This window comes from Scatophagus argus, chromosome 8 (assembly GCF_020382885.2).
Source record: "Scatophagus argus isolate fScaArg1 chromosome 8, fScaArg1.pri, whole genome shotgun sequence".
NCBI lineage: Eukaryota > Metazoa > Chordata > Actinopteri > Scatophagidae > Scatophagus > Scatophagus argus.
The window spans coordinates 13,978,756-14,006,348 of NC_058500.1; the positions used below are offsets into that span (position 1 = coordinate 13,978,756).

Below are 27,593 nucleotides of genomic sequence, written 5' to 3' on the forward strand. Positions count from 1 at the left end.
CAGGCAAGCTGTTATATGAATGACATTTGAAGGCTTAGAGGGCACAATATGGTTTCCTCCCTTATTGCTTGTTTTATTTTGATTGTGTCATTTGTTTTGCTTGTTGTGCTCTGAGTATCTGTGTGCCAGTTTTACCCACAAGCATGCGTAGCATCTTGAGAAATCAAAAGGAATAACAAATATTCAAAGACAATACATTAGAAGTGCTGTTAATAACTGTTTTAGTCTTACTGTTGTCGTAATAATGAGGTGAACAATACTGAATGATCAAAACAAGATCAAGGAAATGTAGAGGCGAACTTCTTGGAAAGCTAAAATAAACTGCTGTCAGACTTTAGTTGGATATAAAAACAAAACTATTCCCAGAATAACTGCAAGGCACAGCAGACTCAGCACTGCTGGGTAAAGTACCTGGACATGGTGATGGGGTAACACTGCCCCCACATCAAACACAGTGACGGTCCTGTGTGTTGCACAGTCTCTGTGTCCCACCACAAAGTCAACAAACCAGTCGTCATAAAACACAACGCAGCTGAATAAGGGAGCTGGCCAAGGAACCACATCAACTGTGGCAGACAGGAAGTGATTTTTGCATTTATAACTGCCTGTTAGAAACATACCATAAGGCATAAACAGTTTGCCTTAACAAGACGGCTGGAAAATAAACAGGGCATTTCATAATTAAGCACAGAGTTGCAAAATTTGAACTGTAAGCGCTGAAGAATGTAGACTCAAGAATCTAGGATAAAGAATCTAGGTTAAAGAAAAAACAGGGTATAAAACAGGCCCCACAGTGCTTCGTATGAGAAGTCCCACATGTAATCAAAGTTTTCACCCTGAGCTAATAATAATCTTCTCACTGGTTTTAACACCACATCACCCCCTCCAGCCTCCCTTCCATGGCTGCCAGTTTGTTTTAAAACTGATTTTAAGATTTTACTGATCACTTTTAAAGCACATCTATTTTTTATTTTTATTTATTTTTTTAAATCGTAAACCTTCACCATTTGTCTATTTATATTTTGTTTATTGCATTTTATTCAGTGTACTAATTGTTGATTTTGTTTGGAATGATAGTTAAGCACCTGTTTTTTGGAAGGTGCTATATAAATAAAGTTATTATTATTATTATTATGCAATAGAGAGACAGGATTTTACTGTTTCTCTGCCTCACTTTGTTTTGGCAGCCCCAGAAAAAATAGGGAGAGGTCACAAATGATAACTTTTTGATATTATGTGACTCTGACATTGCATGGTTAATCCGATCATGAAGATTCTGCCCACGTGTGCTATGATGGTCTTGTTGTTCTACTATGATATTATCCAGCTCACTGGTGACGCAGTTGGCCACCCAATGGAGTTATATGGTCTGTGCCAACAGGCTGTGCAGTGACTGAGGGCAATTTTGGGAAGAATGCCACACAAAAATGTGTATTTTCTGAGGTTCTGTGCCAGACGTCTTTTTGGAAGCAAAGTGGCGAAACCAAATGAAGTGTGGCATTTGTTAAAATGCATGGAGCCGTATTCATTAAGCCTTTGACGCCATGCAAAATCAGTGGCAGATGTTTTCAAAGGAGGCCTGGGGATCCTCTGAGGAGCCACATTTGAACAAAAATACCCTTATGGTTGTTCCTGAATGAGCATAAAAACTGCAGCAAATGAAGGAGGGCTTGTGCATTTGAAGAGCTTAGAGCTGCTTTAGTCTGAATGAAATTTAATGTATGGCCAAAAATAGGTGCACAATATGGATATGTGTCAAGTAACTACACTGTGGTTGGTGTTATTTTTGTGTGTTTACCAAATGTCTGTTTTAAATATCTATATCCACTGAAATTAAATAACATTTTATTTCACTGGAGTTTCTTACATGCACATAAAAAGAGAGTCGACAAAGGACAAGCATCACAAAATAAAAAAAATTTACATTTTTGAATCTCCCTTACAAACAAATGTATTTTGACCTGACAGGGTGATTGTCACAATCTGAAAAAGGAATGTGTATTACCAGCACTGGGAACACACAACAGATTAAACTTTGGTATAAGCATTGGTGTAGAGATACACTATGTAGACAAAAGTATTCAAACAGGGGTTATTTTTCAGGGGTTGGGCTGGCCCTCTTACTTCCAGTGAAGGGCAATCTGGACAATGCTATGCTTCCAACTTTGTGACAACAGTTTGGGGAAGCCCTTTTCTATTCCAGCATGACTGTGTCCCAATGCACAAAACAAAGTCCATAAAGACATGGCTGGATTAGTTTAGCATGGAAGAACTTGACTGGCCTGCACAGAGCCCTGACCTCCAAACCACTAAACACCTTTGAAATGAACTGGAATAGAAATTGCAAGTCAGGCTTTTTCGTCCAACATCAGTGCCTGACCTCACAAATGCTCTGCTGCATGAATGAGCTAAAATTCAATTTAGTTCAATTCTGTTTATTTATATAGCACCAAATCACAACAAAAGGTCCCTCATGACATTTTCCAGTTAGAGCAGAAACACTCCAAAACCTTACGGAAAGCCTTCCCAGACTAATGGAAGTTCTTATAGGTGCACTCTCAAGAAATAACATTAAAGAAGTACTCAGAAGAAGACATGATAACATTTCCTTGACACGTCAACAACAAGTTAAACATAGTGGGACAGATGACATGTGTGTCAAAATGTGTGAAGCATCAACCACATCAGGAAACCATTTCTTCGTGAGAACGCAGTCCACATCTTCTCACAACAGTCATTAGGATAGCTACAAGATTTCCTTTACCTTAAAAGGCAAGTTACTAGATATCCTATGAAAGAGGATGTGGACTTAAATCTTTGCAATTTTCCAAGTTAATACATGTCTCAGCTACAGCTAATGTTTTCATATCCACTTGAATAATTTGAAAAATATTTATTCAACAGGGGCTTGGGCAGGGATCACTGTCTGCACTTTACATTGAATGTTTTGAGAGTTGTTTATTTTTCTGCACCTGAAAATGCAGCAAGGCTTTAAAGTAAACATGTTTGCACAGGAAGAAAGGATGTCAGTAGTGTGCTCATTGAAAAAAGCCCCTCATCAGCAGATTGGCCATTTATGTGGGAAAGCAGTGAGTCATGATACGCTGGTTGAGACACATCCTCTCCCACAACAACCTGATATTCACATACCCCAGAATATCAACATATACTCAGCATAAACATACTACAGCACATAGCTGGTACTTTCAAGATTACTGATTAGCCAGTGCATAAGTTGTTGTTCACAATAAAAAGTAATGCTGTCCCTGCATTTTCTGGCTCACTCTATTATGAAACAGAGATGTGCATGTGAGATAGAGAAGTAAGATAGAGAAGTAAGATCCTAACACAAAAACATTTAGTGCAACAGACATTGGTCCATAAGGTGTATAAATCATTTCAATGAATTTGGACACTTTGGACATTTTGCATCAGCAACAGCACATAGTCATGATGAAGCAGGTAGTTCCCAAAAATCTGACCAACAACAATGCTGTAATACTACTGAGAATCTGTTTTAAATACACTGGTATTTCTTAATCATCTCAGTCTGTTGGCATATCACAGTTTTAATATATAATTTCAGCAACACAGACAGTCAGTGGTGTAATTATAGTATATTCTTTCACCTTTTTTGAAAGAATTTACATTTGGCCTAGTTTGACATTTTATTGAGTATCTAATTATAGGTTTAGAGGAAACAAATTTATATTTATGAAAAAAAGTGGAAGCAGACTTTTTTCTATCATACCTCTGGGTAAAGAAATAACAGAAGTGTCTGGCTGGGTCCCATGATGAGTGTGTTGTATTCAGGCAAAAATACATTAGCATGTAAAAAAGACCAGTTGCTGTGAATTAAAAGGATAACATTGACTATGTACAATGAGCAAACACTGTGTTTATAATTTATTTAGGATATTTCCTGAAAGGATTTTATGCCCATTTTTTCTGATGTAAATTCTTAAGATAATAGAAACCTTAAAATCTTTCAATGTAATTTTTCATATTGTTAATAATTTCATTCATTAAAGTCATTCATTTATTAACAGTATGAATGCAAACATAAAAAATGTACATCACAATTTATGTTATCTATCTCTGCCATTGCTGGTTGTCATTACCACACCCTTCCAACTTGAAATATCTCCAAAAAAGAACAATTAGTTAACCACTCATTAGCTATTAGGTAAAGCTAAATGTGGATATTTTGGAAATTCCCCACATCCATTCAACCAGTACAGCCTACCAAGATGTAAGTGGGAGGGTTGAGGTTAGTGGTAGGCGGGAGCAAGGTTAGGTGACTAAGATGTTAGGGTGTATAAAAGAAGGTACGCAACCTCAACAAGGCAGAGACAGCAAGAACCACCAGTCAAAACAAAGAGTGAAGAGCAAAGCCAACACTGAAGGAGAAACACAGTCGATCTTCAGCTGAGAAGCTTTTTTAATTTTTTGTGTCAGAATATTTGTTCATTTCAGGGCTTTGTTTTTGTTGCTACAACTTGCATCAGTCTACAGACAATCTCATCATGAGATTCTGTGCTTTAGCTGTGTGTTTCATTTTGGGGATAAGTATTCAGGATGGATGGAGCCTTCCCCTCAAGTCTGTTTTTGTCACCTTCCCTGGAGACATCATCAAAAACATGACAGATATGGAGGTGGCAGAAGTGAGTAGCAGATGGTTCATTTTGTCTTGACATATTGAAATTCCCAAAACTGTGTGCAATCAAGCTGTGCAGGGAAGTAATTACCTGAACAGAGATCCTAATCATAATGCTAATTAAAAGAAAAATAGTTTCTTCTTCATTCAAAAGACACAAAAACATAAGGACAGAATTTGTTTTCCAAACTCAAGTTTACTTCATGAGGAACCAGTTATTAATGTGGTTTCTTCTGTTCTTCTGACAGAGTTATCTGGATAAGTATGGCTACACGAAGAAAGAGTTTCGCAGTGGCTTCCAGTCTATGGTATCCACTTCCAAAGCTTTGAAGATGATGCAGAGGCAGATGGGGTTGGAAGAGACAGGAGAGCTGGACAAGCCCACCCTGGACGCCATGAAACGGCCTCGCTGCGGGGTTCCTGATGTGGCCAACTACCAAACATTTGAAGGAGACCTCAAATGGGACCATCACGACATCACTTATAGGTGAGTATGGAGAAAGAACCCATTGCTACAGCTGGTGACAGTATAAGGCTTCTGGTTCGTAATGCAAGGTACCACATACAGTGTCTCCAATGGAGATTTATCACCAGTTGTCATCACTTACATTGTCAATCATAAGTCTGAATGCAGAGTGTCATTCTTTTCCTCTACAGAATTCTGAACTACTCTCCAGACATGGGGAGCTCACTGACTGATGACGCCTTCGCTAGAGCCTTCAAGGTGTGGAGTGATGTGACCCCTCTGACTTTTACTCGCCTCTTTGATGGGACGGCTGATATCATGATATCATTTGGAAAAGCCAGTAGGTTATGAATTTGTATGGTGATTTCTTCTCCGCCATTTATACTGATGTCACATAACTGAATTAAGTCATAAGTCCAAAATAAAAGACAATTCTAATTTTCTGTTCAGACCATGGAGACCCATACCCATTTGATGGTAAGGATGGCCTTCTGGCCCATGCTTATCCACCTGGTGAGGGTATCCAGGGAGACGCCCACTTTGACGATGACGAGTACTGGACTTTGGGGAAAGGACCAGGTATTTAGAAAAAAGATACAACTCCACCGCCAACAATTATTGTGAGGTTGTCTCCCCCTTGTGTTCATTTTGTAGATCTCATTAAATGTATGTTTTTCTACCTCTTAAGTTGTGACGACCAGCTATGGGAATGCGAATGGTGCTCTATGCCACTTCCCCTTCACTTTTGAGGGCAAATCCTACACCACGTGTACCACTGATGGCCGTGAAGACAACCTGCCATGGTGCGCCACCACAGCAGACTACACCAGAGACAAGAAATATGGCTTCTGCCCAAGTGAACGTAAGCTTGACTATTCTCCAGAGGTTAGCCAGATGAGGCATTTGACCCATTTCACACACTCATCCTTGCCCCAAATTCTCATCCTGACAGTTTTGAACACATTTGGAGGAAACGCAGACGGTGCTCCTTGTGTCTTCCCCTTTGTCTTTCTGGGGAATAAATATGACAGCTGCACAACAGAGGGCCGCAATGACGGCTACCGCTGGTGTGCCACCACAGACAACTATGACAGGGACACAAAATATGGATTCTGTCCCAGTCGTGGTGAGTGACAGTAAGCACACTGCATGAATGCCATGGGGTGCTACCACAAGGGCATGTTTTCTTACTGTTGTTGTTATGACTTTGTTTGCAGACACTGCTGTAATTGGTGGAAATTCAGAAGGAGAGCCTTGCCACTTCCCCTTTGTGTTCCTGGGTAAAACGTACGACTCCTGCACTAGTGAGGGGCGAGGAGATGGCAAGTTGTGGTGTGGTACCACTGCCAGTTATGATGATGACCAGAAGTGGGGCTTCTGTCCTGACAGTGGTGGGTAACAAATATAATGCAAGACAGGTAAAATGCTATGCATGTATTCACCCTTATGATTCATTAATATTCCTTCATGCATGTGTTCCAGGTTACAGTCTGTTCCTGGTGGCAGCCCATGAATTTGGACATGCCCTGGGCCTGGATCACTCCAACATAAGAGATGCTCTCATGTACCCCATGTACAGCTATGTGGAAGACTTCTCCCTGCATAGAGATGACATTGAAGGCATTCAGTATCTCTATGGTAAGGTCTTGACTGCATAAAAGACCAACCTGAACTGCATTATCATGCTAAATCACATCAAAATGTTTGAAGTTCCAACTTCTCGACAATTTTTCTCAATCAACACATTGTTTTTCTCAGGAAGCAAAACAGGCCCTGATCCCACCCCCCCTCAGCCTGACACCCCCACCACTGACTCCTACCCAGACCCTGATGAGACTGAAGCTACAGATGAACCTGAACCCACTGAGCCCACCACCACTGCCACCCCACATCCTGTGGATCCAACCAAAGACCCCTGCAAGTTCACCAAATTTGACACCATCACTGTGATTGAGGGAGAACTGCATTTCTTCAAGGATGGGTGAGCAAATCAGTCTATTCTTCTTTGTGAAAAAAGTAGAAACAACAGTGCACACAGAAACTGTAAGTGTTGATATGTTAATTTTATATTCATCAACAGAAATTACTGGAAGACGTCCAGTAGGAGTGATGCAGGACCCAAGGGACCATTTGCTGTTTCTGAGAAGTGGCCTGCTCTGCCAGCAGTCATTGACTCTGCTTTTGAGGACCTTCTGACCAGGAAATTGTACTTCTTCTCAGGTAATAAAGCCTCAGACACTTTGATGGAGGGAGCACCAACAATATAGTCAAAACTGCAGTCAACTTTCATAATTGTCCTTTTTTTTTTTTGTAGGGACCCGATTCTGGGTGTACACAGGGAAGAGTGTGCTGGGGCCCCGCAGCATAGAGAAGCTTGGCCTCCCCAGCAGCATTCAGAAGGTGGAGGGGGCACTGCAGAGGGGGAAAGGCAAAGTCCTGCTCTTCAGTGGAGAGAACTTCTGGAGGTGAGTTAAAATTGGGTCTTCAGCATATTTAAACCTTGAAATCAGGCTTGGTTAGAGTGTCTATTGCTGGAATACTTTCGGCTCAAATTCAACCCTTTTTTTGAGTCATCGAGCCAGCTATTTAAACTCTTCCTCCACTGATTATCCAGTGAGTCTGACTGTTGAAATCACCTTTTTTGTCAACATAATTAAAGTCTGTATTGTAACTGATTATATTTCACCATTGTAATAGCATTCTTTGGTGTGATTTTGTAACACAGGCTTGATGTGAAGGCCCAGAGCATTGACAAAGGGTACCCCAGATACACAGATGTTGTCTTTGGTGGTGTCCCCAGTGATGCTCATGATGTATTCCAGTACAAAGGTATGAAAACCTGTTTTTATCTACTGAGCGCAATACACAAAATTATCAAATAGCAGTAGACTGATGCGTTCAAAAAATTTAAAAATTGCATTCTAGTGATTTTAATATTTCTGCTGTAGGTCACTCCTACTTCTGCCGGGACCGCTTCTACTGGCGTATGAACTCTCAAAGGCAGGTGGATCGTGTTGGCTATGTGAAATATGACCTCCTCAAGTGCTCAGATTCTTCAAGCATTCGCTACTGAGGAGATGAACACACTGGGATAAGCTGGAAATTGTCTGTAATGTGGTAGCACCTACTTATCCCTTCTGTGCAAGTGACAGGGAGAATAACATGCAGTTATTTGTGTATAGCACCTGTTGTATGATGTGTGTGCTTTGATGTGAATAATTGGTCATCGTTGATGTTGGCTAAGTCTAAAATATACAGCACTGGCCTATAAATAGCTTGAGTTAAAGGCCTGAAGGAAAGCAGAGCAAACTGCAATCTCTGTCACTGCCCTGCCCTCAGTCTGATCATCTGTGAACTAATAGGTTATGATGGTCTAAAGATCCATAATCACAATAAAAATATTCCCAAAAGCAAACTAGATTTGCTAATTAACTCCTTTGTGTCTGACAGGCTCAGACTCTTTAACAGTATTGGATTATTTTGGTATTTATAGCAATATCTAATATTATTTTTGTGTCCTAAAGCTTGTTTTTTTGTATAATTCTGTGTATTTCTGAAAATGGCTTCAAAGCCAATTACTTGCACTGGAAGACAATGCATGTCTCCTTCACTGAAATTATTTATGAGTGATGCGTTTTGTATTTAAGTTTTAACTTTCAATGCAATAAACATTCAATGAGAACTACCTACTGCTGTCTTCAGTCTGTCTTTACTAACATGAACGGCTTGACATAAACATGAATGATGTGACAATGCCCACATATTCTTGTTGTTCGACATTAGTCCACGTTTCAACGACAGTACAAATATGCATATTGACAGCACGAAAGGGGCTGTAAATGTGTAATTTAACTCCTTTTGCATCGATTACCAACAGTCCCTTCAAACAACAGCCGTAAGTGGATACATATTACTCCGCATTCAAATGCGTAATACGGCTTCCTCTAAAAACAATAGTCCTCCAAGCGGTTATAAACAAACATTTATTGACTCAGAAGCAACATTTAACGGCCGATCTGTCAGTAAACAATAATAGATAAAATCGACGAATTAATCAACGTTTGCTGAAACAAAGGGCGAGATTTCAACAAAAATAATAAATAAGATCCGGTTGCACGGACAGGAAACGAGGAGAGTCTCATGGCGCCCGACTAGAATGAAGCAACAATTATCTGTTACTAATTTCTGTTCTATTTAGCGCATCTACACTGAAGGATACCTTTCTACACGAAAATATACGGTAAGAAAAAACCGTGGTGTTTCTAGCGCCGGAGAGGGAAAATATTTTCATTTTCTTCAGGGAGAGAATTTGGGCGGTCTGCCGCAGCTGAGGCCCTCGAGGTCCCCAGTACAGCTTTCAGAATGCCTGAGTGTAAAAGCGGGTTGCCTGCTGCAAAATGGCGACGCGGAGCAGGCAGGGTGAAGGGCAGCTAGGCCTGTTTTAAAACGGCTAGTACATGATGTGTTGAACGCTGTAACACTTGATTTGTGTACCTGGTTATATCGGGTTGAAGTTCTTTTTTCAACAGCGCTGTTCTATTCAGTCACTCAAGCGGTCATTGTACAAGTGCGAGACATTGAAATATGATTTGTACCTCACAAAACAAGATACTGAGCAAAATGACAACAAAGCTAGTAGCCAGCTAAGCTAACGTTAGCTGATCTGGTTTACCGTGGGCTAACATTAGTTTAAGCTGGCATCAAGTTTCTTAATAACTGATCATGATGATGATGTAATTTTACCACTTTAGTCATACTTTACCAATTGTGATCTGATCATGCAGCTGTCATCCCCACTTTAAATCACACCAACACTGAAGTTTTGGGCAGTTCACATAGCTTATGTACACAGACGTGAGAGACATTGGATCAGTTAAATGCCTTGTTACTTGTGCATCGAAACTCCTGAAGCAGTTAGTCTCTCCAAATAAACGCTGTTCTGTACACGTATTACAAACCACTACGTGAAATTACGCATAAAATACTCTAGTAAAAGAGCTGTTTTCGATTATTTAAGTCCAGGCACATAACTAAGCATCAGGAGTCAGGTTAGTTATATTTAGTATAGTCCAGAAACCCAAATCACAATTTGCTTCGAAGGATTTACATTTTGTACAGCATAGCACAAACTCTGTCCCTAGACCTTCGAGTTGGATAAGGAAATAGTTTACCAAAAATGAACTCACAGCCAGTAGATGGAGCAAAACAAGGTCTAAAAGTGTCAGTATGTTAAACCTGTTTACCTGATTAAATTACCTTTATTACTTTCCACCTTGTGATAGTGATGTTTCACAGTTAGCTATTTCAAGCTTGGTTTCCATGTGCACTTTAAATGGAATGAAGAAATTTTACATTCCTACACACCTACACCTACACATATTTAATTTGCAGTTGGATGGCCATCTGTTAAAATGAGTGAGTCAGGGTGTCCACAAGTCCTCAAGCCCTTAGGGTACCATTACCATACTTTGCCGTTTGTCTGGTGACAAATTAGGTTTGCAAACACTCTAAATAAGTGACAAACAGCTGTCTTATGGCAAGTAATCAAGGAACTAGAAATTAGATATGTTCATCTAAATAGAGTGAACTTGAAAGTAACTTAAAGCCATGCTTTAAAGATGTCACAAATTTTATCTGATATTAATATTGAATGTATTTTTAGTTTTTGCCGATAGTGATGGATTCAGAGGAGAATGAGGTGGAGAGCAGCAGTGATGCAGGCCCCTCAGGGATGGAGGAGCCGTCTGAAAGCGGTATGGGTATGGAGTCATCTGAGGCCATGTCTGCAGACAGCAGTGATGCTGCTGCCTCTCATGCACAGGCCCCAGAGTCTGACTGCCATGTGGGACAGAGCTCAGAGGGACTTGTGGTAAGCTTTATTAATAAATAAAATAAAAAGGCAACTTTGTGTACAAATGTGGTAAAAACGGCCACAAAACCAGATATAGCATTTAGTCTTTTTGATTTCATGATCAAAGTTTTTCAATATTGCCATCATGTGCTTGTCCCTGTTAAGGTGTTCATCCCAGAAACCAGCTCCAGTACAGACATCAGAGTTTCATCAGTCCACCTCCCGGACTCCTCCTCAGTTGCCCAGTCCACCAGTGTGTCCAGTGTCTCCACAGTGACGCAGTCAGTGCTGGTGTCTGAGTCAGCCCAAGTACTCGTCCACTCAAGTGCTGTGTCTGAAGGAGCCATGATGGTTTCTGACTCAACTGCCTCTACCTCGTCAGATCTAGGGTCTGCCATTGACAAGATCATAGAGTCCACCATCGGCCCTGACATCATGAACGGTATTTCCATTGATACTCTACATTCTGTTATACCTTAGGCTGAGCAGGGTGTGTCAGTTTGATTAATTAACTATAAAGTTCTGTTCTTCTGTTTGTCTATTAGGTTGTATAGCTGTGACCAGTGCAGAAGACGGAGGTGCAGAAACAACCCAGTATCTGATATTACAAGGACCAGATGATGGTAAGTGTACTATTGTTACAGCTAACTCATTAATTTTTTGACTTATTTCAAGTCATGTCAAGAAAAGTCACTAAAGTCAAGATAATTATACTGTATGTTGCTTCCACATATGATAGAAACCTATCATATTTAAAATTAAACCTTTCCATGTGAACTTGTTATGAACAACTTCATTATAATACTCTAACAAGTACATCTGATGATGCAATATTTTACAGTCCTTTTATATCTGCGCTCTATAGGTGCTCCAATGGTAGCCCAAATGTCATCTTCAGCCCTCTCTGATCGTATAGCTATTGAGGCTCTTGCAGAAGGCCCTACGTCCACCTGTCTGGACCAGGGAGACCTGCAGGGTAGCCTTGAACCTGACCAGCCTGACGATCAGCCTGGTCATTCGGGTTACCCCGAGGACAGCAGCAGTCAGCCTGACCAGCCCCAACATTCCCACCCCTCCCAGTACATGGATTGCAGTGCAGATGGTCCAGACCAGACAGAGGAATCTTCATCTTCCTATGTGGAGTGTTCAGGCGAGGAACCTGACCAGACACGCTCCCAGTCAGGTTTTCCTGACTACAGTGGGGATAACAGTGACCAGGACCTGCCTGGATATGTTGAATGCAGTGGGGCTGACTCAAACCCTACCAGCCGAGGTCACTATATGGTGGAGTGCAGTGCTGGGTATCTGGAATGTGCTGTGGATGACGGCGAACGACCACATCATTCCCGCAGTTACATTGATAGTAGTGCAGACCATCGTACCCAGACGAGTAGGCAGTATGGGGCTGAGTACAGAGGGGAGTGTGTTGCAGCTGCAGACTCTGAGCAACCAGGTTGTTCTCAGTATGAAGCAAGGGACGATGATGAAGATGATGAGCAGAACCAGGACCCAGATCAGCCACAGCACTCCCAACAGCAGCCCCAGCACTCCTGTTACATGGAAAGTAGCAATGGCCCAGAGGGCTCTCTCTATGCCGATGACAGCTCCTCATCAGACCACCCTTTGGCTGACACGGCAGGTTCAGGTGGGCTGCCTGAGGCTCTGGAGTGCAGTGAGAGCCAGCCTGGGCCCTACATCAGCAGCAGTGGGACGTACACCTCTAATCCAGAACCTGAGCTGGCGCAGCAGTGCTCACCTAGCCAGGAGGAGCCCCAAGGCTCCCAGGGGCCACAAAAGGAAGCTGGGTTTCTCAGGGAGATGGAAACCTCAACAGTGTCAGATGCCTCTGGAGACAGACCACCAAATTTGGCTGAGTTGGAGGAGATGATGGAAGTAGTGATTGTACAGCAGTTCAAGTGTAAGATGTGTCCATACAAAAGTGCTTCTAAAGATACACTCATTAACCACATGAGAGACAAACACTTCAAACCTGCAGGTAAAGTACAATGGTGTGGTTGATTATATGGTGAAGTGGACTTTACGTTGCCAATTTTTTCAAAATTTCTTTAAAATTTGTTTGCTGTATCATGTCCGGTTTTCAGGGGATATGCCAAAGAAGCGTAAGCGTGGGCGGCCTCCTAAAAGTGAGACGTTGGCCCGTCGTCAGGCAGAAAGAGAGGAAGCTGAAGAGAGGAAGGCAGCAACGGTTAAGGACGCTGAGCCCCAGCAAGCAGAAGAAGAGGATGATGACATTGTGGATGCTGGTGCCATTGATGACCCTGAAGGTCAGTGAGCAAGATTTCTATGAAACAGATTCATGAATATTCATACTTTTCTGAGTGAATCAGTCAAAGCATAAGAATCATATTCACGCATTCCTCTCCCCGTTCCTGTGTTTATCCCCAGAGGATAGTGACTACAACCCAGCAGATGAGGACTGCAACGGAAGACCACCTGCCATTCTGAAGAAGCCCACTCCTCCCATCTCTTCCTCCTCTCCACGACGTCCTCGACGTAAGGTTGGCCGTCCAAGAAAGTACAACCTTTTAGAAGAAGGCTACAGTGGCAAAGGTTGGTTTTCAGCTTTGACAGAGTGAAACAAAAAGCCGCCTGTTGCTGCATAGGAGAGCCTGCACCACAGTGCTTATGCTTGAAGTTGCTGTTATTTCGTTCACAGAAGCAGAGAGCATTGCAAAGAGGCCCAGGATTACTGGGGATGCTAGCACACCTGAAGAGGCAAGCTCTTCCGGGTTAACCAATGGTTCTGTCATGGTGACTGATGGAGAAACAGCTGAGGCAACAATAAGCCAATCAGACTCAGAGAACAAAGACCCATCTTCCAACACACAGCCAGAGGAGGAGTTGTTCCAGAGGAAGCGTGGCCGACCCTCCAAGCATTTTCTTCGCAAGAAGTATAAGAAATATATAAATCGAAAGTAAGTGTAAAATCATTAAATAAAGTTGTGATGTTTACATAATAAATAATACATATTACATAACTTTCACAACAAGCTAATTGCTTAGTTGTCTTCCTTATCTTCCAGTCGGTACTATAAATCCCTCAAACCGCTCCTGAGACCTCACAACTGCTGGATTTGTGGCTCACGCTTCCTCACTCAGGAAGATTTGCGCTTCCATGTGGACTCTCATGAAGGCAATGACCCAGAGCTCTTCAAGTGCCTCCAGTGCAACTATCGCTGCAAGCGCTGGTCCTCACTCAAGGTTAGTTTCAATAAAACAGGGCACTGGACCTCAGTTTACATACATGTTTGCACAGTGTCCTAAAAGGCTTGCTTGTGGGCTGTTGTGCAGGAACATATGTTCAATCACGAGGGCACCAAGCCATTCAAGTGTGAGGAGTGTGATTACACCAGTGTCTACAGGAAAGATGTCATTCGTCATTCAGCTGTCCACAACAAAGACAAGTAAGTAACTCATACAGTAACAACGTATAAGTATACGCGGTATGCAGTAAGAGGTTCCTAATCCTAAACATGTTTCACTGAGGTTCAAATATTGTTACTGTTTTTCCTTTCTCTCTGACAGGAAAAGAAAGACAGAGTTGGTGAGACTTTTCCCATATTTCAGTGATGGTTAAATGCAAATTAACATGCTCTTGGTATAATAATAATATTATTTTTAATTCTTGCAGGTACCAAAGGTGTCTGAGTTCCTCTGCCCTGTATGTCACAGGGTTTATCCCATGCAAAAGAGACTGACCCAACACATGAAGACCCACAGCTCAGAGAAACCGCACATGTGTGACAAGGTGGGATCCCAAAGACTGTAGAATTCAAGAACACTTATAGAACACATATATTTCAGAAGCAGTGGTGTTTGAGAAGTGAAAACTACAGGAGAGTGATTTTTTTTTCATATGTTCTCTGTCAAGCTTACAGTATATTGTGCAATTTTGCACACAATGGTTTAGACATAGGTAATCGGTGAAAGGTTTCATATAAAGACATTCCCAAAAGCGTAAAAAATGAAATATATACATAAATATATATGTATATATATATATATATATATATATATATATCAACTTCAAAACTCTTGTTGAAGATCCATCTCTGTCTTTGCAGTGTGGCAAGTCTTTCAAGAAACGGTACACATTCAAAATGCACCTATTGACCCACATCCAGAGTCTCGGAGACAGCAAGTGAGTATGAGTCCATATTTCAAAAACATGAATGTAAAAGAATTGTCTGATTAGCAGTTCTGGCTGGAATATGTCTTCAAGAATCAACATTGTTTTCTTTTTTGTTCGATTTCGGCAATGATGACATTATCTCAGTGAATAACATGTTGATGTGCATGTACCAGGTACAAGTGTGAATTTTGTGACTACACTTGTGAAAACAAGAAGCTGCTGCTCAACCATCAGTTGTCTCATACCAATGATCGGCCCTTCAAGTGTGACTTCTGTAAATACTCCACTTCTAAAGAGGAGTTCTTGATCTCCCATCTGGCCATCAAACACACAGGTGTGGCACAAAGATTTTCAGAAAGTTTAAGCTGAGCATGTTTTCATGTTCATACACATGTTCATGTTCAATAAATACTGTAAAATTTGTGAAAATATCTACAGGAGAGAAGCCCTTTTCCTGCGATATGTGTCACTTCATGACCAAGCACAGGAAGAACTTGCGTTTACATGTGCAGTGTCGCCACGCCGAGGCATTTGCAGAGTGGTCTGTGGCTCACCCTGAGGAGCCTGTGAGGAGGCGACGCAGACCCTTCTTCACCTTGCAGCAGATTGAGGAGCTCAAACAACAACACGACGACACGCAGGGCTTGCAGAATACTATTGTGAGTCTTTTACCGTGTTCTGTTTTTCATCTCAGGTCTAATTCTAATGTAATTTTACCATGCAACATAGGGAATGATACATAGTAACTGTTTTTTTACTGTTCTTCCTTAGGTCACAGTGGATTCTGCAACATTACAGGCCATGCAAGGTATGGAAAATGCCTCAGTGTCCCAGGATGCATTGGGAAACACCACCATCATCTATGAACAAGGTCAGTCCTGTTCTTATTCAGGAGATGTTTTCAGTATTCCTCGTCATGTGTGCCACCTGAAGGACAAATGCTGACATTTTTCTCCTTGTGCACCTCAGCTGAATCCAGTGATCTGTCTGCGCAGAATGCACTTGACCTGCTTTTAAATATGAGCAATGCCCGTGAACTAGTTGGAAATGCCTTACAGGTTGGTGGTGTGGCTCACAAAAAATGTCACGTAAGCAGGCAACATTTATATGGAAATAGTGTAAAAGTTGACTGACTGTAATCCTCAGGTGGCAGTGCTAAAGTCGGAAGGCAAAGCTTTGGAAAAGGGCTCTTGGAATACAGTGACCGCAGCACCGGGCCAGGCCCAAAAGATCGTGACCTTCCATGTGTCTGAGAACGGTGAGACAGTGCTACAAGAGGCCTATGAAGCGGCCACTTCTGAAACAGGAGAGCTCACCCAGATCGCCATCGAAGCCTTCGAGGGTGGAGGCGACTTCAGTGTGGTGGATCAAGCTGCTGATGAGAATCATAGCCCTGAAAACAGGTGATATAATACACTGAGTAGAAGGAACAGATAATGCTGGATTGGAAAACACTGTCATTTGACTATTATGTCTCAACAGTCTATAATGTCACGAAACTGCTGTCTTTGCAGTAATGTTGGGAGTCCTTCTCAGGCTGTAGAGGTCTCTGGGTCAGAGAGCCTGAAAAGTAACAAGTTCTACCTCACTTCAGCACTGCCTGATGGTGTTTTACAACAAGTGGAGGTAACTGCAAGAGAGAGTTGTTTTGGAGTATAAAAATCAGATCAGTGCAAACTCAGTACTTCCCCCTCTCTGATTGTGTTTCTTTGTTTTCTGTCAGCTGAGTAGCGAAGCTCCAGCCTCTCCCTCCAATGTGAGCTCTCCTAGTCTGAGTACGAAGAGGTTTTCCTGCCGAATATGCATGGAGTCTTTCCATGGACGCTCTGACATGGAGAACCACAAGAGGGCGCACTTGGATGCCAACACCTTCAAGTGTCCTGATTGTGACTTCACCTCCACCTCATGGCCTGAGGTCAAGGTGTGTCTTTCTAAATTGTACAACACTGTCTTCAACTCTGTACTCATCTTATTGTTTAAGAAACACGTTTGTTTCATTGAAAAGACATTTCTACCCTCATTTTTAATCTATTTTAAGGTGTTTCTGTCATTCCTGTTTTTGTCCTGAAGAATCCTGAATTTCTTGTCCTGTATATGAATGTCACTCGCATCCTTTTTACTTCAGGCTCACATGGGGCTGCATTCCTATCTACGCCCTCACAAGTGTCCAAACTGTAGCTTTGCCTCCAAGAACAAGAAAGACCTGCGGCGACACATGATGACACATACCAATGAGAAACCATTTTCTTGCAAACTCTGTGGACAGAGGTAGACATTTGAATTATCACCAAATCTATGTTTGGTTCACATTAGGAACGTGTTGGAATGCAAGATATCTGTATGCTGCAGAGCAGTAACGAACAGCAATCAGTGTGTGATGTTTTGTTTTGCTTTTTTTGCCTACTACCTCAGGTTTAACCGTAATGGCCATCTGAAATTTCACATGGAGCGTCTCCACAATCAAGATCATCCAACTCGGAAGAACCGTACTGCCACATCTCAGCAAACCATCATAGTCAACAGTGATGAGGAGGCCCTGGCCACACTACAGTGTAAGGGACACCATATAACACAACACAAGGCTTGAAAATTGAAAGTGAATGAATCATACCAGGTAGAACACTGGTTTATGGGTTATAAAAAAAGGCTGCATTCATATATGTGTGTGTGCGTTTGTGCTTGTGTATATCTAACAGCACTGCAGACGCATCAGACAGTGATTACTCCAGAGCGGTTGCAGACTCTGGGACAGGAGCACATCATTGTAGCTCAAGAACAGGCACTATCAGACCAGGTATATGCTGTAGCTTAACATAGCTCTCTCCTATTTTTTGAATACACTGTACAGTATAGGCTCTCATGTTGTAATTAAACGCATTAATGTGTACATTAATCAGGAGGAGGGCACATACATCCAGCAGATAACCACCATAGATGGACAGACAGTTCAGCACCTGATGACAGGAGACAACCAGGTGACTGAGGTAAGAGCCATTTTGTAGATTCTTACTACTTCCTGTTTTTATGTACATGTGGACAACAGTGTATCAGAGATTAATGTATATTTATTACAATGTCCGTATTATATTCTTTTGTCTCAACTCATTTGTCACATGTTTTAGGTTCAGTATATCATCTCACAGGACGGAGTGCAGCACTTGATCCCTCAGGAGTACGTAGTAGTAGCTGATGGCAACCACATACAGGTCAGTGATTTACCTCATGAGAGATCACGGTAGCTGGGTTGTAAGTTGGTGATGTCCGGTTTTGATTGCTCTTCTGTTCCTCAGATGCCAGATGGACAAATCATCCAGTATGAGCATGACGGAGCCTTTCTGCAAGAGCAACAGGTGAGACAGATGTTGGTGATCTAAAACACTATACGCTTGGCGGGACACCTGAAATGTTTTTCAGAGTTACAAAAAGCTCTTTCCTTCATGTTCTTTATGTGCTCAGATTGCTGTAAGTCATGATGGTCAGATCCAGTATCTCCCTGTGAGCTCGGAGCAACAAATAGTGAATCCTGAAGATCTGGAGGCTGCTGCCCACTCCGCTGTTACAGGTTGGCTCCCCTAGAGAACAAATTGCACTTCACTTGTTTTATATTAAGTCCTTCCCAAAACTGTGAGATTGTTTTATTTACCAACTTCATTGAAGACTAGGCCTATGATGTTACACGTAACGTTTTCCAAAGCTTACCACAAGTTTCTGAATTATATCTATATTATAAATTGTCTCTGAACTGTTGATTTTCCTTCACTTTAGTATTAAAATCCATCAGATAAATATATAATTAGGTAATCCATTGAAATGATAATTTAGGTTTTTTTGTCACACTTGCATCATTATAGTATGCTAATGCAGATAAAATCAGGGACCATTTTTAAAATGCTCCCTGATGATGTGTTTCAGTATGTTCTCATGTAAATTGGAGAGTCGGCTGCCATTTCACCCACGTCCTATTTTAATGTGAATGAGAAAGTTACTTTTTGACAGTTGACTCTTAAAACTCTCATGACGCTGCACTGAGGCCACCTTCAAAGAGGCAGTAGTGGTCTCTGCCGGCTGCCTTTAGTGAAATGAATGTAGACATATTGCTTCCTGAAATGTAAATTCTTTGGAAAATGGTGAACATCTGTAGATGATGTGCTGAAGTATAGCAAACTACCCGTATGGTTCATTGGGTGACTAGTTAATGATTTTATTCATTATGAATGTTTGTAATCTTATAAATAACATGAACTGAGATCACTGGTACGATGAATAATGGGATCCACATTACTCTGACACTAAATGGAAAATCTTGTTCTTGTTCTTGTAGCCGTTGCTGATGCAGCAATGGCTCAGACACAGACACTCTACACTGAAGCTACACCTGAACAGCTGGAGCAGCTGCAACAACAAGGAATCCAATACGATGTCATCACCTTCACAGACGAATAAACCATTTTTTAAAAAAAACAAAAAACAAACACCATGACACAAATCATCATGAGCCGACAAAGTGACCTCAGTTTATTTATGCATTGAACTGGCTGTGAACTAAAGCATTATCTTCTCCACAGAATCATCTGCTCGGGGGCAGTCGAATCATGAGATGAACGGCTTTTTATAGATTGAAATTATTGCACCCAATGCTTCTAACTTAATCACGGGGTTGTGCAGAGTAAATTCGAGCAAGGTTGGTCTGTTCTGTTTGTGTTTACGTGCTTCGACTGCTTCCACTTGCGAGACAATGTTATCAAAGATAATCAATGGCTTGTATGATGTCTTCGTAAATATGCAGAGCATCCAAATTAACGTTTTAGTTTTTGGGTGGGGGTAGGGAAAGGAAAGTGTTTATTTTTGATCTGAAATCAGATATGTTAATTGTTAGAATGCCACAACTTTGTGTTTACAGAATATTAATTTGTACATATTTTGTGCCTCTGTCTTCTGTTCTGTGATGGAGTTTATTTGGTGAATATGAAGTGTTTAATAAGCTGAAAGCTGACACCAAATAAATCAGTTTGTGTATACTTGTGTATAAATGTACAGTTTCGTTCTTAAATGCATTCATATCTGCTTTAAAGTATCATTATATTACAATGCAGTGGACACAATAAAAACAAAGCCATTACAAAATAATGTCTCTTGCTGTGTCAAAATTGAGTTGATGCGGTAATTTGTGGTGTTATATTGCATTACAATGTACTAATGGCAGTTGCAACATGTGTCAACATTATTGCAATCGGGAATGATGCAATTTCAGGAACTCTTGAGCAGTCTAATGTAATCCAATACAAACACACCACAAACTATGATCTCAAATATGACTTAAATTGACATCCATCTGACAGTGTCCATTAGGATCATTAGTTTAGCTCTTCGTTTTCGCCAGTGATTTTGTTTCTGTTCTCCCTGTGTGTGTGTGTGGATTCCTGTGGCAGGGCAGAGCTGGGCGAGGTTGATCCACTTCCTTCACATCTCTTCATCCGCACAATTGCCATTTATTCTACAATCAGTTTTTAAAGCTGCCAGTACTTAAGTCCCAATTCATCCACCCAGACTGTCAGATGGTTTCAGTCTACGCTGCGGTCCACTGCCTTGTCTCTGCCCGCCAGTCTCATTCAGCTCTGCCTCCAGTCATCTCCTGGTGTGTTGTTCCTGGATTCCTTCAGTCCTGTTCCCTGATCCTTCACTTCCTCCACCATCACTCCACTCACCTGTAAAGATCCAGACCACATTGCACTCACTTGTCACATAGATTCTCCCCTTTCGGAATCAAGCACTCACCCGCTTGGAAGCTTTGAACTGATTCCCCTCAGCTGAGAAACTGTTTGTACATTGTGTAAATAAATCAAAAATAAAACTGTTTTCCTTGAGTGGCTCCAGTGAGCTGCTTTTAGGTCTGATCGGATGTGTGCTACAGTCAAACAACTGACTCCCTCAAGGGAGGCACATCCATCTGTTCCTCCAGCTCATGAACTTCCTCTTTTCTTCAGTGGGGAGGGGCCTCTGATCCTCTAGAAAGAGTGGAAAACTGTCAAAAAAGTGCTGAGTGAGCAGTGAGCGTTACACTGAAGATGAAGATTTCATTCGTCTTGATTCTTTTATTAGGTATGGTGGAGAAAAAAAGCCAAATTGGATCATTTTCTGTTTCCTGTGCCTTTTAATCCCAAAATGTTTGCTTTCCAGATATCCCTCATCTGAAAGGGCAGCAGAGGATTGAGAAGTTTGAACACATTGTGCTGAGGCTCACCTTTCCCTCGTTTTACAATAGTTACTACAAGTCCTGCTGTAAACTCTATCCTGGAGGATGTTACAAGCTGCTGGACAGTACAGGATATACCTGTGATTTGCTAAAAGGAAGAGTTACAATAACTAAAAATGATGGCTGGATAGAATTTAAAATATCAAACGTGCAGCTTGCGGATGGAGGTTATTACAGATGTATCGTACTGGGAACCCAAAACCGCGTCTACAGTGATTACTATGTCGAGGTGTCTGGTAAGCAGTTTTCTAATCTTCATTGATGTGATGTTTTAAATGTGCACAAAAATGCTTGGACAAAACTGCATTATTACAGCTTCATAAGATAAATGTTTACTTGCAAAATAATATTTTAGGGTAGTTGGTAATAGTTTAGGTCATCTGTTTCCTGATAAATTTGGGGAACAAATGTAGAGGTTAATTATAGCCAGAAACGCTGGAAGCTTCTTTGATATTCTTGCATTTTACAGAGGTTTCAGTTCACCATAGCCAGTCTCAGCCTTCACTGACAACAACCATCAAAGCCCCCAACACCTCCACAACACTCCCAGGCTCCACTCGGGCTGTTTTGGCACAGGACCACAGTGACAGTCCCAGGTAGTCACCCTGCAGATAGCTTGTCTTCTGTTGTTCACTGGCCGCATAGTGCCGTGAGCCAGAAGAACAATAATGGTTAATCTGGACGTGGCATATTTTCTTTATTTCCAGAATTCCCTGGAGTTTCAGCCTGCCTGTAGCTGTCATTGTGTCCATCACAGGGATGATTTTAATCACTTCAGTTATTGGTGTGGCTTGCTGTGGAGTCAAGGGAAAACGCAAAGATTCGGGTAAGCAGTTTTCTTAAATTGATGATATCTACCAGTGTTTCCGGAAAATAAAATGCTGTGCATTTTCTTTGAAATGGGTACATCAAACCGAAGTGATTTTGTTTCTCTTTGTAGACAGATATGGAGAAACTCCATGTGAGTCACTGAAACAAGAGGCTCCGGTGAGTGCTAAACAGGGAACATGTCGCCTCTGTGATTCATCGTCACTTGTTTTTAAAAGCAGATTGAGTTTTTGTGCTTCAGACTTCCTCTACAAAAACGTCTCTTGACAAAGTTTGTCCCCCCCCCCCCAGGACACGAGTGGCATCATCTACACAACCGTAGACTTCAGAGCTCACCAGAGGCCGACAGAAGTGTGTGCAAACCTGAGAACACACAAAACACAAGTGAGAGCCCCTGACTCCATCTGGAGCGCCAACAATGATGGGATGGTGGAGTACTCCACTCTGGCAGTCCACCAGTGAATCCATGTGAAAGTCGGACTTCAATAGGACAGATCTTCTTTGTAAGGGAAAAAAAACGGAAGTTCAAGCATGGAGTGGAGTCTGAAAGACATTTACCTGGAAGGGAAGGTCTTGGTTGACACTGAAATGACGGAGCATATTTGGGGCTTTACAAACATTAGAGACTGTAATTCATGATATGTTGGCCTCTGCTGATTTTAGCTATTCTTTTGTCTGTTGTGGATCGATAGTTTTATGGAAGTGCAATATTAAATCACCGAGCTACCCCCTTTAAGAGTATATAACATGTTGTTTGCAATCAGGATAAATGACATAAGAATTTAATGATAATGGCATTAAAGAAATGAACACTGTGTTGATAAAGCCAATAATCTGGTGAAATAAAGACCAAACATTTGTTTCTATGTGGTTTTCTCTGAGCACTGCTGTCCTATTCACAGGTTGAGATAGCAGCATGGTTGTCGGATCATGTCATCAGGTTATCTTTTGTTATACTGATGCTGTTCTTATCAGTTTCTTCTCGATTACAGCCTCAGAGGACAACTGATTCTGCTATTCTGAGAGTCGCTCGATATTCTATTCTTGACCAGCTCTTCCTTTACCCAAAAAGCTGCCAGTGATCCTTTTTGTATCCTCTATAAAAGGTCAAGTTTCTTTAAAGAGCAAATGAATGAACAGCCTGGACATATTCTCATTCCTGTGACATTTCAGCCCTGCAGTGTAGCACAAAACCAAGGCCACTAAAGATGTTTCTGAAGATGTTTTTGCTATACTGAAATATGTTCTCAAAAAAAAAAAAAAAAAAAAAAACACATAATGAGGGTTTTTTTTTTTTTGTTTTTTATTTTGCTCTTTTATTTAATGCAAAGTCAGCTACAACACACTCACATGTAATCAGACAAGCCCCTACAGGAAAATACACACTTACAGATTATCCATCAGGTGTCTTATTTGATTACACAGACTTGGCCAGACCAACGTATTTAGTATGAGGATTAAAGACGGTGTAGTACTCCCTGATGAAGACATCTCCCAGGATCCAAAGCTGTTGAGTGCCACCCTGGCCAAAGCCAGTGCTGCAACCAGAAGAGCTCTGTTGAGAGAGAAGAGAGAACAGATTAATTCTCACAGTTCTTCATTATGGTGTTGAAAGCTTTTCTTTTGCAGTGGTTGGCAGGAGTCTAACTGACCTGAGAGACATAGGCAGATGCAGGGACAGTGAAGGCATGTCCATTGAGAGTGAAGGTGACTTCAGGCATGTTCTGGATGTTCTGGCAGTTCACTATAGCCTATAAGAGGAACATCACACGCAGAGTTTAATAACATGTGGCAGAGTAAATTGCATTTCTTGGTGTTTTAAAGGTTTACAACTAAAGCAAGTATCCGTCCATCCACCTTCTATTCTGCGTATCCATTAGGGTTGTGGGGGGGCTGGAGTCTATCCCAGCTGACTATGAGCGAGAGGCGAGGTTCACACTGGACTGGTCACCAGTCAATTGTAGGGCTTACACACACCTAGGGGCAATGTAGAGTGACCAATTAACCTAACCTAACAAGCATGTTTGTGGGATTGTGGGAGAAAGCCGGAGTACCCGGACAAAACCAACACAAGCACAGGGAGAACATGCAAACTCCACACAGAAGGGTCCAGGCTGGGATTCGAACCTGAAACTCTTGTTGTGAGGCAACAGTGCTAACCACTGCACCACCCTACCACCCTAAAGCAAGTATCAAAATCCTTATTTTTATTTGAAAGTTTTGACGTCAGAGCATTAAATGTCTGTTTATGTGTTCTGTCTGGGTTCAGGAAACGGTATGGAAAATGGTATGACTCACATCTCCATATTCATTTGTTGTGGCTCCAACCCAGGAATTTATGTTGTCGATTTCAGTGCTTGGGCCAACGATCAAGGAGGTGCCAGTGTCAATGATGGCCTGGCAGCCACCAGAGCAGGCCACAGTCTGTCCATTGATGGTAACACTATGAGTTGGAACAGCAGAAGGTGGATTACAGTCAAACTAGTGAACTTTGTGAAACTTATGTTTTGTGGTTGGTTAGTTAGTTAGTTCTTTGTACCTGTCCATGTTGATTTGATAATAGGTGGCAGAGGACAGAGGGATCCAGGTGATTTCTCCAGTGTAGTGGGTGCTGTCAATACCCCCGAAGATCACCTCGCTGCCAGCCTCACTGTCGCTATAAGAATGAAAAACAATTGTATGTAAATTTGATATCAAATGGCACACATGCTCTCAACCAACAGTGTTCCATCCTGTTTCAGTACCCGCTCAGGTAGACGGAGAAGTAGGGGTGGGCCACCAGTCCCTGCTTGATCATGTTGATGAAGACTGGCACAACATCATCAGAGGCAATGGACTGAAAGGCCAGACCCAGGATGCCATCAGCAGCCATTGAAGCCATGAAAGTAGCCTCTGTCTCGCTAAGTCCAAACACCTGGCTGGCCACAGAGATGCCACCCACCTGGACACACAAGACAGCTGTTAGTCACAGTTCAACAGACCGTGGAGATATGCCTGTTTGAAGTGTAAATAGACTATGCATTTTGTTCCAGGGGTTTTAGTTACCTCAACAGTGTCACTGCCCAGATATCCAGTCATGCTGCCAGTGCCGTACTGGATGGACAGAGACTCGCCGCCCCATTTAAAGGTGGAGGACAGCTGAGGGTTGAACTTTTTGTGGTTCTCTACAAATGAAAGGCGCATTTTCATGCATCATGCTTTTCAGAAATATGTCAAAAAACTTCAACCATCTCTGGTCCTTCTGCACTGAACATTGTACTACTGTTTATACCTTATTACCTATCATAGTGTAGCACACTATTAAAGTAATTAGTTGTGAAAGAAGAGTCTTCTACCATATACAGCAAATTAAAAATACTGCACTCCAAGTTAAATTTCTGAAGTCAGAGTTTTACCCATAGAATCACATACACAAAATGCAGTGAGGACAGCAAAATGAACTTCAAAGGCAGAAGTAATATAATACTGAAGTATTATTATGTTTTAAAATGGTTACTACTTCAGTTAGTAGTAGGTTATGTCATTTATAACAATCTATGCATTATATTCCATAAAAATAATTTCATGCATGTAGATTCTGTATGTAAAATATTAATCTGCACCAGTTACAAAAAAGTAAAAAGAAGAAGAAAGTAGCATAAAATAGATATTCGTTTTAAATACAAGTATTTCAAAATTGTACTGATATGAAGTCCTTGAGTAAATATAGTTTACTTTACTTTATTTTCCACCACGGTGTAAAACACTATCCAAATAAAAGCTTGTTGATCCTGAGAGTCAACTGACTGAGTAACAGCTTGGGTCGCAGTCTCAGCGATACTCACGGCAGGCCTCGCTGGTGCAGTAGACTGAAGGGACCCACAGGTTGGAGGACCCACTGTCAAAGATGACGGTGAAGGACTGAGGTGGGGTACCAATGGAGATCACACCATAGTAGGATAACTAGATGGGGCGTGAGAAGACATATGTATTGATTCAAAGCACAAAATTTGTTTGTGTCTTATGCGCAACAGCAACAGAAGTACGTTTAAGTACGTCTTGCTTGTCACCTAATATTAAACACCTGTTATTCGCTCATTGAGACACAACTCTGTATATTATGTCCTTCAACCAAAGGCGACTCAGGACAAACAATGAGATGAACCAAGTTTAAGTCGTCCCCAGTCTGGACTCACGTCAGCATCGTTGGTCATGGACTCGGTTCCGGTCTGGATGAACTTGGCCAGTGGGTTGTATGGATACATCTTCCTGTACTTCTCCCATAATCCTTTCTCCTTCAGGGCTTGCCTGGCAGTCTTTCCCTTGATCAGGGGAATCCTACACACAGAAACACATAGAGTGAATGAAGAATCAGCAAAATGCACAGGTGTTTAGCATTTCATAGTCAGAGACAAGTACGAGGTTTGTGATCAAAGTTTGAAAGGTGTGATAGCTCAAAGCGTGATGACCATTCAATTTTCCCTCAGGAATATTAGACTGAGTGACTATCTTTCGACTATTCGGCCTACTGAGGTGTAAAAAGTCATAGAAATTAAAGGACAGTTTGCTTTTCAGTCAGCCGTGACAAACTTACCTGTGGAAGCACTCGGAGAAAGCCACGAGGGCTGAAAGAACAACAAGCCACTTCATCATGTTGGTTGCTTCGTTGCTGGACTCAGAAGAGTGACGTTTCAGCAGCAGAGTCCACACCTTATATACAACGTATCAAGGTTGTGTCATCAAAATGCCCTTCCACATTACTTGATATCATGCATCAGCTGGAGATAAGAAACATGCAATATGGTGATAAATTGCGTCTTATCTACAGGAGCAAATATTACATTGAACAACTGAACAATGAAAACCTTTATCAGAATTCTAAAATATTTTTGAGCAACAATTTACTGTAAAACAAAACATACTCATTTGAATTTCGCTGTGCTGAAGAGAAATCACACGAGAGAAAAGTAGTGTGAGAGTGCTAATGTTTATGTCAGCATTGTTAATTTGCTTTATTTAAACTTAATTTGTGAAAAACAAAAAGATTTCTTTGACTTTTATCAACAGATGATATATATTAACAGATCATGTGAATGTACAGCCTCAGACTGATGTTGATATGGAAGTTTCCATGAGTTTTTCCAAGGGTGTGAACTGAAGTTAAGTGGGTGAGGTTATCTGAGAACAGTACTACACAAAACAAATAGCAATGACTTCATGTTTAAGTGAAGAATATCAAAGTGCTTTGTACATACTGTGTACTATGATTGGCAAGCTGAAAGCATTGCAAGTTTTTTCACAAAAAGTAAAACAATGTAAAAAAATACATTACAAGTAAATATCATGCATTCAAAATCTGAATTAAGTGAATAATATGTTATACATGTATAATATATATAATATTGA

General features: G+C 41.4%; 4 protein-coding genes across 5 annotated transcripts; 3 read left to right on the plus strand and 1 right to left on the minus strand.

The window, feature by feature from the left end:
- The first annotated feature begins 4,332 nt into the window (after positions 1 to 4,332).
- On the plus strand, positions 4,333 to 8,812 carry mmp9 (matrix metallopeptidase 9). The gene is made up of 13 exons (XM_046396590.1): positions 4,333 to 4,664; positions 4,906 to 5,144; positions 5,315 to 5,463; positions 5,574 to 5,702; positions 5,812 to 5,985; positions 6,076 to 6,249; positions 6,341 to 6,514; positions 6,606 to 6,761; positions 6,882 to 7,104; positions 7,204 to 7,343; positions 7,438 to 7,588; positions 7,849 to 7,952; positions 8,072 to 8,812. Exons 1-13 carry the CDS (start codon positions 4,527 to 4,529, stop codon positions 8,194 to 8,196), a joined length of 2,076 nt encoding a protein of 691 aa, XP_046252546.1. The 5' UTR covers positions 4,333 to 4,526; the 3' UTR covers positions 8,197 to 8,812.
- Positions 8,813 to 9,115: 303 nt separating this feature from the next.
- LOC124063190 (zinc finger protein 335-like) lies at positions 9,116 to 20,151 on the plus strand. 2 transcript variants are annotated; one of them, XM_046396588.1, is made up of 28 exons: positions 9,116 to 9,363; positions 10,786 to 10,992; positions 11,140 to 11,416; positions 11,520 to 11,597; positions 11,840 to 12,970; positions 13,077 to 13,259; positions 13,381 to 13,545; positions 13,652 to 13,910; positions 14,019 to 14,196; positions 14,287 to 14,399; positions 14,521 to 14,539; positions 14,627 to 14,743; positions 15,060 to 15,136; positions 15,301 to 15,461; positions 15,566 to 15,786; positions 15,899 to 15,998; positions 16,097 to 16,185; positions 16,274 to 16,530; positions 16,642 to 16,753; positions 16,851 to 17,048; positions 17,253 to 17,395; positions 17,540 to 17,679; positions 17,824 to 17,921; positions 18,025 to 18,111; positions 18,250 to 18,333; positions 18,418 to 18,477; positions 18,584 to 18,689; positions 19,449 to 20,151. In XM_046396588.1, exons 2-28 carry the CDS (start codon positions 10,801 to 10,803, stop codon positions 19,568 to 19,570), a joined length of 4,767 nt encoding a protein of 1,588 aa, XP_046252544.1. In that variant the 5' UTR covers positions 9,116 to 9,363; positions 10,786 to 10,800; the 3' UTR covers positions 19,571 to 20,151. The 2 variants fall into 2 exon arrangements, with proteins under 2 accessions (XP_046252544.1, XP_046252545.1); XM_046396589.1 differs by lacking the exon at positions 9,116 to 9,363 and adding an exon at positions 9,415 to 9,572.
- Positions 20,152 to 21,026: 875 nt separating this feature from the next.
- On the plus strand, positions 21,027 to 23,365 carry LOC124063193. The gene is made up of 6 exons (XM_046396591.1): positions 21,027 to 21,226; positions 21,305 to 21,616; positions 21,850 to 21,976; positions 22,088 to 22,206; positions 22,321 to 22,367; positions 22,500 to 23,365. Exons 1-6 carry the CDS (start codon positions 21,193 to 21,195, stop codon positions 22,668 to 22,670), a joined length of 810 nt encoding a protein of 269 aa, XP_046252547.1. The 5' UTR covers positions 21,027 to 21,192; the 3' UTR covers positions 22,671 to 23,365.
- Positions 23,366 to 23,505: 140 nt separating this feature from the next.
- On the minus strand, positions 23,506 to 26,886 carry LOC124063274 (pepsin A-like). The gene is made up of 9 exons (XM_046396741.1): positions 26,782 to 26,886; positions 26,384 to 26,525; positions 26,033 to 26,150; positions 25,254 to 25,372; positions 24,953 to 25,149; positions 24,748 to 24,864; positions 24,507 to 24,651; positions 23,861 to 23,959; positions 23,506 to 23,763 (listed from the first exon to the last, which is right to left on the minus strand). Exons 1-9 carry the CDS (start codon positions 26,838 to 26,840, stop codon positions 23,626 to 23,628), a joined length of 1,134 nt encoding a protein of 377 aa, XP_046252697.1. The 5' UTR covers positions 26,841 to 26,886; the 3' UTR covers positions 23,506 to 23,625.
- Between the last annotated feature and the right edge of the window lie 707 nt (positions 26,887 to 27,593).

What these genes read in the sequence shown, in the direction of transcription:
- mmp9 (XM_046396590.1), top strand. Translation starts at nt 4,527, where the DNA reads ATGAGATTCTGTGCTTTAGCTGTGTGTTTCATTTTGGGGATAAGTATT. An exon ending in CAGATATGGAGGTGGCAGAA is followed by an intron (nt 4,665 to 4,905) that starts GTGAGTAGCAGA and finishes TTCTTCTGACAG; the next exon opens with AGTTATCTGGATAAGTATGG. An exon ending in CATCACGACATCACTTATAG is followed by an intron (nt 5,145 to 5,314) that starts GTGAGTATGGAG and finishes TTTCCTCTACAG; the next exon opens with AATTCTGAACTACTCTCCAG.
- LOC124063274 (XM_046396741.1), bottom strand. Translation starts at nt 26,840, where the DNA reads ATGATGAAGTGGCTTGTTGTTCTTTCAGCCCTCGTGGCTTTCTCCGAG. An exon ending in TATCAAATCAACATGGACAG is followed by an intron (nt 24,652 to 24,747) that starts GTACAAAGAACT and finishes TCCAACTCATAG; the next exon opens with TGTTACCATCAATGGACAGA. An exon ending in CAACAAATGAATATGGAGAT is followed by an intron (nt 23,960 to 24,506) that starts GTGAGTCATACC and finishes TTCCTCTTATAG; the next exon opens with GCTATAGTGAACTGCCAGAA.
- LOC124063190 (XM_046396588.1), top strand. Translation starts at nt 10,801, where the DNA reads ATGGATTCAGAGGAGAATGAGGTGGAGAGCAGCAGTGATGCAGGCCCC. An exon ending in AACCGCACATGTGTGACAAG is followed by an intron (nt 14,744 to 15,059) that starts GTGGGATCCCAA and finishes CTGTCTTTGCAG; the next exon opens with TGTGGCAAGTCTTTCAAGAA. An exon ending in CCTCATGGCCTGAGGTCAAG is followed by an intron (nt 17,049 to 17,252) that starts GTGTGTCTTTCT and finishes TTTTTACTTCAG; the next exon opens with GCTCACATGGGGCTGCATTC.
- LOC124063193 (XM_046396591.1), top strand. Translation starts at nt 21,193, where the DNA reads ATGAAGATTTCATTCGTCTTGATTCTTTTATTAG. An exon ending in CGTCTTGATTCTTTTATTAG is followed by an intron (nt 21,227 to 21,304) that starts GTATGGTGGAGA and finishes TTTGCTTTCCAG; the next exon opens with ATATCCCTCATCTGAAAGGG. An exon ending in GGGAAAACGCAAAGATTCGG is followed by an intron (nt 22,207 to 22,320) that starts GTAAGCAGTTTT and finishes TTCTCTTTGTAG; the next exon opens with ACAGATATGGAGAAACTCCA.